Source organism: Tursiops truncatus, chromosome 8, assembly GCF_011762595.2.
Source record: "Tursiops truncatus isolate mTurTru1 chromosome 8, mTurTru1.mat.Y, whole genome shotgun sequence".
Lineage (NCBI taxonomy): Eukaryota > Metazoa > Chordata > Mammalia > Artiodactyla > Delphinidae > Tursiops > Tursiops truncatus.
In genome coordinates, this window is record NC_047041.1 from 82,034,416 (window position 1) to 82,051,210 (window position 16,795).

Consider the following 16,795-nt stretch of genomic DNA (forward strand, 5'->3'; position numbering starts at 1 on the left):
AAAAACTCCATTTTTTCATCACTGTTTGTTAAATTATGAAACTTGTCAATATTGAATTTTAGGACCCATTTGATGATCTTTTTCCACAAATCATGCTTTCCTTTGCTTTCAATGCCTCGACAGATTTTTGTGCACGTATAATATTAAGGGAATCAAATAGAAATGTACAAATATGTCTATTTCATTTAACTTAGATCTTTAAAATTTAGAGAATTAACCCTACATAACAATTACAAAATCACTTTCCTCCATTAATTCATTTTGGAGCATAATTTTGCATATACCAAAAGGAACATTCCCAAAGCATACCTGCACACTCTGGCTGAAATGACCCCAAATTTCAGAGTTTCTACTTGAACCAGAGTGACTCTTCCTACTGCAGTGAAAACTTGAAACAGGATTTAGCCAATTCCATATATCAGGTTGTTGGTTCTTCTGCATTTTGAGGATCTTTCAGACCTCCTTGTAAAAAGATTTAGCTCAATGGTAAAGTTAAGTGGTGGGGAAAAAATCCTCCACATATAAAAGCAAATGAGTTTTTAGAGAATAATCTCTATGAGAAATTACTTCTAAATTATCCATGTGGAAATTAAACTTAGCTCTTGTTAACATTTCCGTAGAAATATGCATTTTGATTAAACCAAATAAATAAATACAAAAATAAATCCCTCGAAGTAGGCAGAGTCATTTATCTATATACTCACAAATATTTTGCTCTTTTCTGATCATCAGTATTTTTTTCTTGCTTTATTTGCTTCATATCCTTTAACTTTATTTCCCATTATTCATGGAGAGGTTTTCTATCTAAGACTAAATTGATTCTCTGCATACTTCTTATCTGTGAAGTCACTTCAGCAGAGAGTTACTCTTTGGAGTAAGGTCCTCATCTCTAATCTGTATCCCTCAGCTAGTGCACTCGGTCTGGTGCTGCCCCATCACCGCCCTAAGGCATGTAGAGAGAGGGCTCTCGCTTTGCCCAGTCTGTTCACTGAGCTCCCTTTGAAATTGGTGAGGAAGGAGGTCTGTGGAGGGGAGAGATAGAGGTACTGGGTGACTATTTGAAACCAGTGTAATCTGTAAATCTGCCGTACACTTTTAGTGAGAATTGGGGCGGGAGTTTCCGAGTTAACATGCAGAAATCAAAAGGAAAATGGAAGTTTCATTTCATTACCGAGGGTTCTGATATGAAAGGGATTTTTTCTAAAGTTTTACCAAGATTTCGGCAATTAATCTATACACTTAAAGATATTAAAATATTCCTAACATTGCCATGTTATATGTATATTTATATGTATAAATAAACATCACACTCATATACACACGCGCACACACACAATAGCACTTAGCAAATAATACTGCTTTATACCACCTGGCTGTTAATTTAAATTTGGAGCAAGTGAAATATACACCACCTAGGAGAGTGTACCTTTGACTATGAAGAGTGCGGAAAATCACCACGTAATTGATACTTCTCATTCATCGTGAAAAGTTTTTATACTGTCAGTAGAGAGAAAGCCACATTTCATTTTGTCAAGCCAAAAACATACTACCTAACCGCCTTTGTATAAAAGCTAACACAACATGTCAGAAATAATAGCATAGCCCTCAATATACATTGAACTGGTGAAAGCAGTTAGGAACGGTTTGGCAAAGATAAAACGTAAAGTTAAGTTTTACATTATTTTCTTTTCATTCACATTCACACCAGGTAGACTTTGTCAAATACCTATAGTAAAGAAGAACTTGTTCACGCATGCAGAACAAAATAAAATAAGATTAAAAGCTCCAGGAAATCTGCCTGCTTCAAAAAACCATTAAAGTGCGCCTATCCCTCAAGCCTTACAAATGTGTTAATTGTCGTGTTTCAGTCATGTAAATATGTTTCAGCATAAAGTAAGCAAGATTTCCTGTTATAGAAGCACTGCTATCTGGGGGTGTGTGGGTAGGGAGGGACGAACAAGGACTAAATAACACACTGTAATGAAACCTGCCTTTGGGCAGCACATGCCTCAGTTCTGAATGCCCAGAAATACTTCACAGACGCTCTGGGCTGCCTAGCAATGGGGATTTCTAATTCTGGCTAGCTTGACAAAGTAAATACAACTATTGAACATAAGGCAGCTCCTAATAAAAAACAACAATTCCCCCTTGTAAACACCTACAGTTGGCCCCATTAAAAATTCTTTCTTCATATCCAGGAACTAGCAAACCCTTAAACGTGGGGATCTCAAAGTAACTACAGAGCAGTTGGGAGATTTAATGCTGTCGACATGTTGTACATTGCCATTTCCACCGAGCCCTTCATACCCCATCTCAGGGCTTTGTGGAGCAATGTTCTGCATACACTGTAGGGCATTATGCAAGCAAACACATTGGCTATTATGCTCCCAGGACTCATTCATGGACAGCCAAAAGGAAATCAATATATGTTCATACTTACATACGAAAATATATGGTTGAGGGCGTGTTCATCCAAAGCTGCCAGTTTGGAGTTACTTAGTGGACTGAAATTAGTGTGATAACTTAAGCAATTACCTGATTTCAAAATTCTCTGATCCCTGCTTTTTCACATGTTAGAATTCATCTCTTCCATTAGCTATGTATCAGTCAGACCTCTGCCAGTCCCTAAGTTAAAGTGCATCTGCTATAGTTTCAGAAATCTCTAGGATTTAGGGATCAGCCTTGAGCTTACACACATATTTATCTGCTAACAGTTTACTGAGTAGGAGGCTTCAGATTATAGTAAAGAGCAAACATTAGTTTGAATTCTAGCAGACGAGCAGATTGTACCTTTTGCCACCTCCAAAATAGCTTCCATATGCTTTAAGAGAAAAGAAGTTCTCATATAATTAGTAGTTTGAATTTATTTCTAAAAGAAGTGTTTTTTTCAAGCTCAACATTCAGATCTGAAAAGGGTATATGTTCCTAAAATATCTTACTATTCTTAAGCCATCGGAGGGGTAGTACCAAAATATTGCTCCTAAAATGTTTCCTCACTTGTCTCGGGTAGAAAAGGGGCCTTCTGGACAAAGCAGGCTTGAAGAGCCCATCAAAACGACGGTCTCTCCACAGAAAGATCTCAGCCTTCTTCTGCTTACTGCCAGAGCAGCAGTAGGCCCTAGATCTCAAGAGTCTCTCAGCTTGGCCCTGCTCAAGCTTAATTCAGATTCTATACGCTCTGGAGCTTATATGCTCCTGCCTGCATTGTGAGATCCAGAGCCCATACAAGCCTTGGGTTAAGCAGAGTTGGAGACCAGTCAAAAGGTTGCCAGAGTGAGAAGCCCTGCTACAATTCAGGAAGGATGAATGAGAGGGAGTCCGTTCAGGAGATATGGGGAGTCTCATTCAGGCCGTGATGCACAACCGCAGGATCACAGTGGCCATGTGGGGACTTAGCCACCCCATTCCTTTATCCTTTATCCGTCCCAGAGAAGAGGCTAGTGGGGGTGGGGGGGCGGGTTAGGCATCTTTCACAGTTTCTACTGTCCAAGTTTAGGTCACAATTCAAGTCACTTTATTCCAACTGTTACCTAAATGATATATTTTTTTCAGTCCTGCTCATGTTAGAACATGAATGAGAATAAAATGTGCAAAAGAAAAAGGAGAGACCCAAAGAAAAGAAAAAGATACTGCCTTTAGTTTGTGTAGAAAGCACAACTTTTTTTTTTTTTTTTTTGCGATACACGGGCCTCTCACCGTTGTGGCCTCTCCCGTTGCGGAGCACAGGCTCTGGACGCTCAGGCTCAGCGGCCATGGCTCACGGGCCCAGCCGCTCCGCAGCGTGTGGGATCTTCCCAGACCGGGGCACAAACCCATGTCCCCTGCATCGGCAGGCGGACTCTCAACCACTGCGCCACCAGGGAAGTCCGAAGGTACAACTATTTTAAGGAAAGTTCTCCAGGAATAATCTAGTTTGTTCTCCATCAGTGTATGAAATAAAGGAGGAGAATAACATGACTCCCCATATCTCCAATGTCTGAAAGTTCAGGAACATTGGAACTGAAACATGGTGGTATTCTTATTATGATGTAGTCCAAAAGATGCTGACTCACATTTTAAGAGGATTAAACGCAACAAGCCATCCCCACAAACAGCACTGCCAGAATCTTTCCTCCATGCACACTTCACACAGCGCCCAACCCCTCCACCTGGAATCTTCCTGCTGGGCAGGAGTGAGGCTGGGAACCACCACACCCCACAGGAGCACGGTGGGAGTGGGAGGACCCTGTGGGTCACTTAGTGACTAGAATGTCTTTTCTGAATCAAAAGAAAACGGGGGGAAAAAAAAAGAAAAGAAAGAAAGCAGGATCTAGAACAGCCTGTGTACACCACCTTTTGGAAAATTATGTCTTTAATAGAATACACGTCTGCAACAACTGTTTTCTGTTATTGACCCACAGCATCCTCCCACTCCCACCGTGCTACTACCAAGCCAAACTTCAACTAGCCGCGGCCACTCCCCTGTTTGGTGACTGCTCCAGGAAAGGTGCCCTTTTTTCTGTCCTTCAAAAATGCCAAGCTTATTCCTACCTTAAGACTTTTGTATTTCATTCCCTTTGCCTGGAAACTTCTTTTTCAGGTCCTCATTGGTCTTTTCTGAAAATTTAGATCTTAGCTCAAATGTGCTCTGCAGAAAGGCTTTCACCAATTATAGTAGTACCCCCAGAAAGTATCGTATCACCATGTTTCATTTCCTTAAAAGACTTCTCACTGTCTGAATTATCTTCTCCATTGGTTGGCTTTCCTGTATGTTAGCTGTCTCTCCTTGTGTTAATAAGTGTCTATGTATTGTTCCTTTCTGAAGTTGTAAGTTTTTTGAAAGCAAGGATTTTGCCTGTCTTGTTCAGTATTTTACCTCCAGTGCTTAGAAAAGTTCTGGCACATAGAGCAGTGAGTAAGAACGTGGACTTTGAAGCCAGAATGCCTGAGTTCAAATCCCATTTGAATACCCTGAAGTTGCAACATCACATCGGTATTTTTCAGACTTGGTCACGTATTCTACAACCAGTTGAAAGGGAAGCTTGGAAGTAAAGTCTTTATTCAGGATGGCCGTATATCCCCGGGTTCTTCTCCTAAAGGAGGAAGGGAGAGTGGACACTGGAGGTTAATGACAGTCTCTATCAGAGTCCGCAGCCCTTTGGAATCCAAATATCCGTGCACAGCCTCTTCCCACACACTTACCTCTTCTTCAGGGGTGAGTGGAGAATCCTACAGCAGAGAAACTGCAAAAATCCTCTGCCCTGGCAGTAGAGGAGTGTAGCCCAGTTTGTAACCCTCAGTTCTGCCCTCTGGAAGGAACTCCCTTATCCACTCTCCTTTGTATCCCTTTAGAAAGTTATTCCTTGTCCATTATCATTGACGGCTACGTGAAGTCACTATTAGAGTCTGGGCCCTTTGGGGGCTGCAGTTTTTACAGCCCACTTATTGATAGATCAGATTTGGGGACTTAAGATTTCTTTAGGGGTTGAATACTCATAGACTCTTGACCAAGCTTGTAGTTTCTTTGGCAAAACAACCCCCTCAAAATTTTATGAGGTTCCGAGTTGATTTGCTTCCCTTTGCTTCCACATGCAAGTAATCACAACCAAAGAGTTGTCCAGACATAGTTCTCGGGTTCAGCTGCAGGAAACAGATCCCATCTGATTATTTGATGCAGTCAGAAAGGTTATACCAGAAAACCGGGAGCTAGTGCAATAATTGGAAGGGCTGAAGGATAATGTCACCAGACTGGCCTCCAGGGAGGCTACTGCCTCCACCAAAGTCAGGAAGGAGAGGAACTGGGAGACCGCAACTGGAGCTATTCACTGAAAGCACACAGCTGCAATTTTGGGGCAAGTAACTTCCCGCTGCCACTGCTGCCAGTGCTTCTTGGCCCCCATCAAGCAAGTCACTGGACACTGAAACACTGGGCTGGCCTCCATTTCCACAGCTGCCTCTCTGCTCCCGGGAAGCCTATGAAGCTGTTGACTAGTCACTAGAATGCAGAAAAACACAACAACAAAAAAACTGTCCCTGCAACAGTGCTTGCCAATTGCAGCGGTAAAAGCAGGAGGAGAGCACCTGCTTCTCTTCCACCTTCTAAATAGTACAGCTGCATCTAACTGGATAAGCCTAATTCACACTTCTCCAGCCTCTTACCTGCAGGCAGACATGCCACAAGGCAGTTGAAATGGGTGCATGTCCACCACAACTCTTACCTTGTAAGACTTGAGTCTTATTTTCTGGCCTCTCTGTTCTACCTATACCCATCTCTTTCATCTTACTTGTAACTAGCTTGAAGCCATCTGAAATAATTGACTTGAGAGGGAAGGCAACACCCTTAATCTGACTTTTGTCTCTGAGCCGGCCCCCATTTTCTGGCCAGCCTCTTAATGAGGTATTTCACCAAGGCTTAGGGGCAAAGAGATCTGTGAAGGTTGCCTGCTCTGGTGTGCAATTGCAGAAATAGCTGGGTTTTTTCAACTCTTTGACATCCCAAATTACCAAGCTTTTATTCACTTTAAGTTGTGAGCTGCAGGCAGGGCATTTCCTTTAATAGAGTTGTAGTCCCTCTACCTCTTCTTGCATATTCTATAGCTCTAGCCTAAGTTCATTTCTCTTTTGTAAATAATTTTGCCAAAAATGTCAAGAAGCCACTAACACAACAATACCCTGAATTTCTCCAGTGTTTCAACTAGAGCCACAGGCCTAACAAGGGTAGTTAGCTTTCCAATCTGTGATACTGACCTCACTGCCCACCTTCCAACCACTAAGCCAACTTAGATTTTTCTTTTTTTAAAACATCTTTATTGGCGTCTAATTGCTTCTCAATGGTGTGTTAGTTTCTGCTCTATAACAAAGTGAATCAGCTAACACATATATACAGAATCTTAAAAAAAAATGGTTATGAAGAATCTAGGGGCAGGACAGGAATAAAGACGCAGATATAGAGAATGGACTTGAGGACACGGGGTGGGGGAAGGGTGAGCTGGGACGCGGTGAGAGAGTGGCATGGACTAATATATACTGCCAACTTAGATTTTGATGGTAGAACTCGATCCATTTTTCAGGTACCAAATTCGCCATAAGGAGGATATAGGTTAGGCTGCTATTAAAGAAATTCAAAAATGCAGTGGCTTAAATAATATGGAACACATACCCCATAAAAGCTCAATCCGGTGACCCAGGGCTCTTTTGGTGTCAAGATACCCTAAACTAATTCTGTGGTTTTGCTATGCCCTCCTCAGCCCATAGCTTCCGTTTGATGGCCCAGGACAGCTGCTTCAGCACCTACCCTCAAGTCCACATTTCAGCGAGTGGGAAGAGGGAAGTTTGGCTTGTCCCTAACGTTGTGGAGCCTAGAGCAGGAATGCAAATAAAAGACCACATTATTATATGCCTCAATATTTTTAAGTTATCAAGCCAAAAAATCATTAAATATGCATTCCCTTCCTTCCTTCACAAATATACCTACCTGGAAAGCCAAGTTTAAATTTAGGATCAGGGCTCTACTCCAGAACATGGAGACATAGGAAGAACGGGCCTACAGCCCATCTCCTTTCTCTCCCCACCCATGTCTCCTTCCCACACACAGCGGGCAACGTGATTGTGCTTGGGGACACCCAGGCTTCACATCCAAACTCTGTCCACACTCCCCACAAACAGCCACCCCTTGGCTCCTGCTGGGGCCCCAGGGTGTGCACGTAGACAACACAGTTCGCCCACAGTGGACAAACCTGGGGAAGAGACCTGTGCGGGCTTTGTGGCCATTTGCACAGGGAGTTCCGAGGTTCTGAGTACCCAGAGTGTGTCCTATAATGAAGGGTACAGGCTCTAGATGGGCACATCCCCTTCACCCTGTTAATTCCTCACCCCATGAGGAGGGGTGGGTCAGGGCCCAGAGCGGGGGCCCTCTTGCTGGGGTCGAATAACGATGCCAAGGGAAAAGGGAAGTAATTGGCACCTCCCCCTCTCTAAGGATCTAACCTTGAACTTAATCATAGCACTTCTGCTCAAGATGAAGCAACCAGAGCTTAATCACTCAGCCTCAGCTATTGGCAAAGGCAGCTGGGGAGCATGGCCTTTATTCTGGGAGGCCATGTGTCCCACTAATACGCAGAGATTCTTTTACTCGCTGCAAAGGAAGAGAATAGATATTGGGAGTAAGCTAGCAATCTCTGCCACAGACACATGCCTTTTCACAAATCACACTTTTGTTTAGACAAGTGAGTTCTTCACAATCTGCTTTCAGAGAGGTGAGTTTGGAGGCAAGACAATACTGTCAGTTATAATTGACGGTCAGAATAATTGCACACCTGAGCATTTTTCAATGGGCAGCCAATGTGCAATGTTCCAGCTCTGAAATTTTGTCTAATTTTCAGATCAATCAGGAAGAACCAAATGAATTTTTTTCAATTCAAAGGATATAGTATGATTATGACATTCAGTAAAACAATTTTAATCCAAAACCCTGGGGATGAATTGGATCTTAAACAAACAAACAAAACTGAAACCTAAAACCTGACCATGTTTTGGCAGCATTTCTTCCAGAAATATTCGGCTGCTATCAAACATACACTTAGCAATCCAAAAGGAGCAAAAATATGGTTCTGGCATGATTTCCACTGCCCTACTCATATGTAAGAGTAACACAAAATTCACCAAAATTAGGCAAATGCATCTTCCACATTGCAAAATTTTAGCCAGATGTAGAATAACTACAATGTAACATTGCATTGTAATAATGTAATAATTATGGAATAATATAAATGCAATGATATAAAAATATAATAATTATATAACGGCATATAACACTGTGCGGGCTTTTTGCAAGTTGAAATAACACTCTGAAATCTTGTGAAGAAATAATAGTGATGATGAATAACATATCAAAGCCTGCTTCATCTGGTTCCTTCCCTCTACCCTCCTCCTAGCGCCCCCGGAAGGAAATCAGGCTCTCCACAAAGGAAATATCTCTCTTTTTATGATATAAGAGAGACTCTGAGGACTACTTTAACCCCTGCCCTCTGGGCTGGTGGGGGCATCAGGCGTGCATTTCCTTGGTCAGAAACTAAGTAGGGAGCCTTCCGCCATTAGCAGAAGCTCACACACACAGAGTGAATGCTTCGGGAGGGTGATCGTTTCGCTGTGGCCCTTCTCAAAACTGTAGCTGACTACTGGTTGTCTCCCGGTATCCATTTGCTCCTTCTTCCATAGTAATGCGTTTGCTGAACATCTTAACATATTTTAAAACATTTCCCAGCCTCCCTCACAACCAGGTGTGGCCATGTTTAAGTTCTGGATGTGTATGGAAGTGATGTGTCCAACTTGCAAGTCTTCCTTCATGGCCCCTGCTTCCCACCAGCTGAGAGAGAGCAAAAAGATCAGCCTTGGAGCCAGAAGTGGGAGCCGCTTGTTGAGGATGGCAGACCAGTCCTTCCAGCTCAGCATTGCCTACTTCTGGCCCGTAAAGTGGGAGATAAATAAACTTCTGGTTTTTAGCCATTTTCTGAAGTGGGTTGGGATATCTCTGTATGGCAGCTACTTAGCCTGTACTCTAATTCATTCCCTACCATCCAGAGCAGTGCCTCATAACACAGAATATGGCTACAGAAGTCAGCAAATCATGCTCCAGGTTAGGGCATCAGACAGCTCTTGAAAGAATCAATGGAGTGGGATGGCAAGTCTTCTGTGCATTGGTTTCCTGCCCATGATATAAAGAAGGGGAAATGCTTTTAAAACGTGAGTGGAGAAGCTTCATCTTCTGACATTTCTTTTGTTATCGTGTCAGCATTAAATACATGTGCAAGATAGATTTTTTTTTAATAAATATGGGCTTCCCTGGTGGCACAGTGGTTAAGAATCTGCCTGCCAGTGCAGGGGACACGGGTTCAAGCCCTGGTCTGGGAAGATCCCACATGCCGCGGAGCAACTAAGCCCGTGCGCCACAACTACTGAGCCTGCGCTCTAGAGCCTGCGAGCCACAACTACTGAGCCCACGTGCCACAAATACTGAAGCCCGCGCACCTAGAGCCCGTGCTCCGCAACAAGAGAAGCCACCGCAATGAGAAGCCTGCGCACTTCAACGAAGAGTAGCCTCCACAACTAGAGAAAGGTTGCGTGCGGCAACGAAGACCCAACGCAGCCAAAAATAAATAAATTTTAAAAATAGATAAATAAAAATAAATAAATGGACCCCAAATTGCCTCTTTAATACAGCCATGCATATTTTCACTGGCCCAGAAGCCAGGCACCTGACATGCCCCATTTTCACTATTGTCTTACTAAGTATGAGGGAAACTATTTAGCCTTTTTAAATCTTCCCAGAAGCAGAGACAATGACTGCAGTTTCCTTTTATGTTTATATTTCTTTACAGCACTGCAGTAGAGGGCAATGTGTAGTAAATGCTCAGACTTAGTGATGAGACCTGCTGGCCAAGTCCAAAATCTGTTGCTGTTGCTTACAAATGTATGTTTTTCATTAAATTTGTAGATTCACTTCCTTGCCCTAATAAGCTCACTTATTTTTATCTTTCCCAAAGGTATTTTTACGAGCCACCTCAAATGCCTTCCTGAAGCAAAAAGAGGTAGAAATAAATTAGTGTAGTACTTAATAATTCACAAAACACTTCATATCTCATATGATCCCCATAACGGTCTTATGAGGGGAGAATTATTCACTTGTGATAGATGAGGATACTGAAGCTAGACAGGTGAAGTGACTTATCTGAAGTCACATTGAGAGCGAGTGACGGAGGGAGGTATTAAACTGGCTGCCTCTGTGAAGGGACCAATGTAGAACCTATATGTTCTAAGGTGTTTACAAGTTTTAATTTAAATTCGTTGTGTTTTAAAGAAAAAAGAAAAAAACTATTAGGAAGTATTTTGAAATATTAACTCCTATTTCTGTGACTGTGAGTAATGGAAAGGTTGACTTTTCAGGAAATGTCATAAATTTTAAAGAATTAAAACAAATATTCATTTCCTAATGGTTAAAATGTACTACATCAGTTGTTTTCAGAAAACAAACAGTGCCTGGTGGTTTGGTCTTGGCAAAATATGAAAAATATAAATTGATTTAACTTATTTTAATGGTATTTACCTGCAATTTGTCTCAAATCCAGGTGTAACCTAGATTCATTATCTTGCCCCTTCTGTCTGGGAACTGTGAGTGCTGAGCACAGGTCTGGCAGGCTGGGAGAAAAGGAATTAGGAAGAGAACCGTGGAGCCAGGAAACCCAATCCTATGTACGATCAGCAGAGGTGCTGACTCAAGAAGGAACAAAATATAGTCAGTGGCTCAGCCCAACAAAGGGACAGAGAGGTAGGCAGAGGGGGAAGAATCTCGGTCCAGCTCGGCTTGGTACTCCCTGGGGCCACAGAGCAAAGCACTTCAGCTGCTACTTCTTTATTATGACCCAGGGCTTCCTATGGGGCTAAGGGTGCCTTTTGGCAGGAACTCCCCTTATCCGCCAGGGCATTTTGTCAGCCTCGCTGTTTCCCACCTTGAAGTGCTGAAGAAAAGGGACCCATTAACGCAGTGGGATGAATCGCTGTAAAGTACATAGGCCTCTGCGGAAGCTTGGGAGTTGTCGCACCTTTCCCAGATCCCTTTGCCTACATAGAAATCATCATTCTAGACAAGCCATTCATGGAAAAAATAGGCAGGCAGTCAGCCAGACAAGCATCTCCTTCCTCAGCAGCACAATCCCTTCCTCCCAGAATTTGGGAAAAGAAAATCAGGTGGAAAAAATTTTAGCTCTAGATGTAAGGTAGGGCTTCCCTGGTGGCACAGTGGTTAAGAATCCGCCTGCCAATGCAGGGGACACCAGTTCGCGCCCTGGTCTGAAAAGATCCCACATGCTGCAGAGCAACTAAGCCCATGCGCCACAACTACTGAGCCTGCGCTCTAGAGCCCGCGAGTCACAACTACTGAGCCGCGAGCCACAACTATTGAGCCTGCGCTCTAGAGCCCACGAGCCACAACTACTGAGCCGCAAGCCACAACTACTGAGCCTGTGCTCTAGAGCCCGTGAGCCACAACTACTGAGCCTGCCCTCTAGAGTCGGTGAACCACAACTACTGAAGCCCACGCGCCTAGAGCCCATGCTCCGCAACAAGAGAAGCCACCGCAATGAGAAGCCAGGGCACCACAACGAAGAGTAGCCCCCCGCTCTCAGCAACTAGAGGAAAAACCCGTGTGCAGCAGCGAAGACCCAGTGCAGCCAAAAATTAAATAAATGGATAAAATAAAATAAATTTTAAAAAAAGATGTAAGGTATGTTTTTGGCTCTGGCCTCAGAACCCCAGGTATAAAATGAGAAAGATGAATACCTTGATCTGGTTTACAAGATTGAATCTCTACAAGATTTTTGATAGTCTTGATTTTTACTGAAACCATAACCATTATCAAGGTCCAAACGTTTATACCCCCACAGCCTTGCAGCTTTTGTCTAAAGAGGTCACCATGCTGTGTAGAGTATCTTACAGCACATTTTCTCAGAAGACAGATCTGGGGTACAGCAGCATCTGAACGTTGACGTGTCAAGTGTGTAAGTGCTTTGGAAGCCTCAAAGGGAAAGTGCCTGACACACCTGGCAAGCCTGGAACCTGATCTCTCCTTCTTCCTCGCTGCTTCACATCGCACTGACGTGGTGCACGGGGGGAGGCTTAGAAAGGGAGAAAACAAAACCCACTGCTTGAGAATTTAGGCTGCAGAGTAAGCTCATTCAAGTAATAATCAGCAAAAGCTGGCAAAATCACACGTAGATTCACATGTTTCCAAGAGCCATCCTTTGGCTTTTTTCAAAGGACACGGGTTTGCAACTAGCTTTTACGGTGTGACATTTGGTTAGAAGCATTTAACCACATCACCCCAAATTTTTGTGCTCAGAAGTTACACACGAATGGTATTTGACTCTTCTTCAAAGCCATTCAACCTGAAAGATTTCCAAGCATGTCACACATCACATTTAGCTACTTTTGCTATGAAGGGCTTTCCGCCAACTGGCTCACACTCATTGCCTAGAGAAGCAAAGGAAGAGAAATTTTTAGCAAATAGGTAAGCTCCTGAAATAAATGGTATTATGCTGGTTCTGAATAAACTACATTAGTTTCCTCATTTGGATTGTCAGAGCAGTAGAAGCCTTCCACCAAATGCATCTTAGAGATGTATCCATTCCACCGTTAAGCAAATCACCATTTCTGTATGTCAGAACCCAGTTCAGTATTTAACACCTAGCCCATCTCGGTGAAGCTTTTTCTGGCCCCCTTCCCCGCAGCAGGATTTCTGCTTTGTCTCTGCTGTTCTTGTAGACAAAACTTGGACTGCTCACTATGAGGGTTACCTGTGTGCTTGCCTCATGCCTGTTACTGGATTGTAAGGCAGCACGGAGTGTGGAGGGTGCTCTGTTCACATATCTTTTCAGAATGCCTTGCTTCGAGTAGATTCTAAATATTTGTTGACTCCAGTTGATTTCCTAAACAGCCTAATCACCATCTGACCTCATCTTTGTGAGGTCCCAAACAAAAGTACACACACACACATACACACACACACACACGAAAACACACACATAAGGGTTTTTTTGTTTTTTTTTTTTTTTGCGGTACGCGGGCCTCTCACTGTTGTGGCCTCTCCCGTTGCGGAGCACAGGCTCCCGACACGCAGGCTCGGCGGCCATGGCTTACGGGCCCAGCCGCTCCGCGGCATGCGGGATCTCCCCAGACTGGGGCACGAACCCATGTCCCCTGCATCGGCAGGCAGACTCTCAACCACTGTGCCACCAGGGAAGCCCCCACACATATGTTTTTTAATGGTGACTTTTCTTTAAGTTTCAGAGAGCCTTCAGGTCATGCATATACCCTAGTCATTTTTCCTTTGCTCATTAGCAATTACTACAAGATCTTAAAGAAACATTTAAACTCAGCCATATAATTAAATATCTCTTCCCCTCCTGCTTCCTCACATGAACATTGATAGAGTTAACACTACTGCAAAGACATTCGTGTCCTCAGACTTTAGAGTCACGCATGTCTTTTAGATTCCTTCCTGAGCCTTTCACACTTTCATTTATACCTTAAATCCTTTCTGAAACTAGGGTATGAAGAAATGAAAGAATTGTTTAAAGCAAAGGCAAAATATGTCTTATTTGAGTTCTTTTTTATTATTCAAGAAATAGACATTTAATGACTTAAGTGACAGGCTGGGTGCTAAGCATACAAATGAATAATACTATATTTATATTACTGTATGGATATTATAGCTTTTCTGGACCTTTCTGACATCTTTGTTGATCACATATCTATATAATAGTGTCTTTCATCCTAGATATACTTGTACCAGCAAACTGAAATCAAGGAAGAATATTTTCATAAATTATTTTTAATGTTTTAAAATGTTTTGATCCTTGCGCACAGCTTGTGTTTACATGACAATAAACAAGCCTTTTATCAGGAAAGAAACTAGCCAGAACATATGCTGGTGGATCACAATATTTTGACCCCAAAAAATGGTTTTTCTCTTTTTCATCTTGATTTTTTTTTTTTCATATTGAAGGGAGTTTTCAAATGAAGGGTTTCAGGTAGGTTGTCTCCAGGCCAGTTCACCTCATCAAGGCTTTGCTTAGTCATCAGGGGATGACCCCATCCTGCCCTACTTACCTTTAGCCTCACACACCCACTCTGCCTCATGCAAGAAACATGTTCCTTTGAGTTTGGATTTTTATGAAACAAATCATGTGGTCTGGGAGCACTGATAGTTGAAGGAATTTGATAGAGAGCCTTTTGAAAACCAAAAAAGGTCTTTTGAAATATGAATATTTCTCCCTAATTACAGTAACTGTTTTGTAATGATGGTTGGTTACTGGCTCTCCTTAAATCAACCTGTATCTGCAGAAAAACAGTTAGGATGGAGAGATGTTCAAAGCTACACTGTATGTTTGAAAACATGACCCAACATGATGCACAGAAACTACCAAGACCTATAGCAGATGTTATGGCTGACTTATCTGGGCGTTTGAAAAATATTGACCCTTTGATTGGTATCGTTTTTTTCATTATGTCAATATGACATTTGTCTATGAAAATTGTAAGTTCCTTAAAGAAAGTATAGCCTTAAAATAAAAATCATTAGGTCAACTTAATAGACAAAGGGAAACAAGCATTTGTGGGAATCCATAATTGCTGAAAAGCTACATTCAGTTGAAAAATAATACCATCTTGGAGCTCTAGCCAAAAAAAAAAAAAAAGCCAAAAAACAACCCTGCCATTATCATGTGATATTTTTCAATTAGCTTTTATTTATGCACTTCCATGTTTTCACTTCTACCTCAGTAAGAAAAATCTTAGTACATTTAGGTTTGGACTCTGGAAATGTGCCACTAAGATTCCTGGTCCAGTTTCTGTAATGGCTACAATTTGTAAAATCTAGTAGAAATAGGATGTGATTATATTGGGCTTCAGTCTGAAGAACTGTTTTAGCAGGAATTTTATATGCAAGACTAAATGCTGATCAACAGAGCATAATATTGTATTCTGAAGTGTGCTGGCAAAAGCAAAATTAATTATTTCTTTTCTTCTTTCTTTCCTTCCCCTGAAATCTTCTGCCATAGCGGCTGCATTTGCCTCCAGACTTGTCAGACACAGTGAGCCGCTCGAGCAAACAGGATCTGGCAGAATCCGCCAAGCTGCTGGGCCCAGGCTGTGGCATGACGGCCCGAGGCAAGAAGCACCTGGACTTCTAGTGATTCCTCCTTAGTGGTTGATGCAGAATTATATGACACTCTAATTATGATTGCTAATAGCTTATGTAAATATTTTTCTTAACGATTTGACCTCCAATCCTTGAAAAACAGTTAGGATTGCAAAATGAGGCCACCGTTCTTTGTTATTTTAACCAACTTTCTATACAGAAATAGTACAGCAGAAATACTTTCACTTTAAATTTTGTTTTATGCTATATCTAGAGAAAATAGATAATTTTTTTTTTTTTTTTTGCGGTACGTGGGCCTCTCACTGCTGTGGCCTCTCCCGTTGCCGAGCACAGGCTCCGGACGCGCAGGCTCAGCGGCCATGGCTCACGGGCCCAGCTGCTCCGTGACATGTGGGATCTTCCCGGACCGGGGCACGAACCCGTGTCCCCTGCATCGGCAGGCGGACTCTCAACCACTGCGCCACCAGGGAAGCCCCAATAATTTTATTTTTAAATAAAAGCAAATCAAGATGCCTTACAGTGGTCATTAGTGTATGTGTGTTTAAGGCACTCAGGTCATGGTAAAGTGCATGTTACAGCAGGTAGCATATGAAACATTATGAAATTCAAAATTATATATGAAAAACGTATTTTCTCTTCATTTCTGAAAAAGACACCTCCTACCAAAAATGCTAAGGTTTTTTTAAGAAATGAAAAAATTTGTTTGCTAATATATGAAGACTAAAATAAAATGAATTTGCATTTATGCATCCTGTTATGAAATTGATGAAAACAAGATAGTATTTTGGGATTAAGACTCCATTAAAAATAATTAGTCTGCCCTAGTAGTTAATAACTATAAAGAACTTGAGTGATAGAAAACTTAGACAAAGAAGTAGATGGTCTCTGTTGAAACAATTAAAGTCTGCACTGTGAAATTATGTCAATAGACATAATTCAGGATTGAAATTCAAACCGACAGCTACATTCATGCTAGGATACTGGGGAAAAACATGTATTGAAGCTTGGTGAGAGATTTTTACAAAACATTGGTCTGAGACAAAGTATAAAAAAGCTAACTCAGATTTCCATTGCATCAGGTAAAACCCTTTGTTAATTAGGAAC

At 42.1% G+C, this 16,795-nt stretch overlaps 1 protein-coding gene across 5 annotated transcripts in view; it reads left to right on the top strand.

Moving 5' to 3' along the window:
• Positions 1–16,795, top strand: part of ELP4 (elongator acetyltransferase complex subunit 4) — a 252,720-nt gene that overhangs the window by 227,876 nt on the left and 8,049 nt on the right. For 2 of the 5 annotated variants that reach the window (XM_073808731.1, XM_019948002.3), the window contains one exon: positions 15,591–16,204. The exons of 1 other annotated variant lie outside the window; for it this stretch is intronic. In XM_073808731.1, the coding sequence (XP_073664832.1) occupies positions 15,591–15,736 (146 nt within the window). In that variant the 3' untranslated portion in view covers positions 15,737–16,204. Of the gene's footprint in view, positions 1–4,400; positions 4,487–9,241; positions 9,721–15,590; positions 16,205–16,795 lie in introns of those variants that run through there. 2 more of the 5 variants (XR_012333494.1, XM_033862664.2) reach the window with 2 other exon arrangements.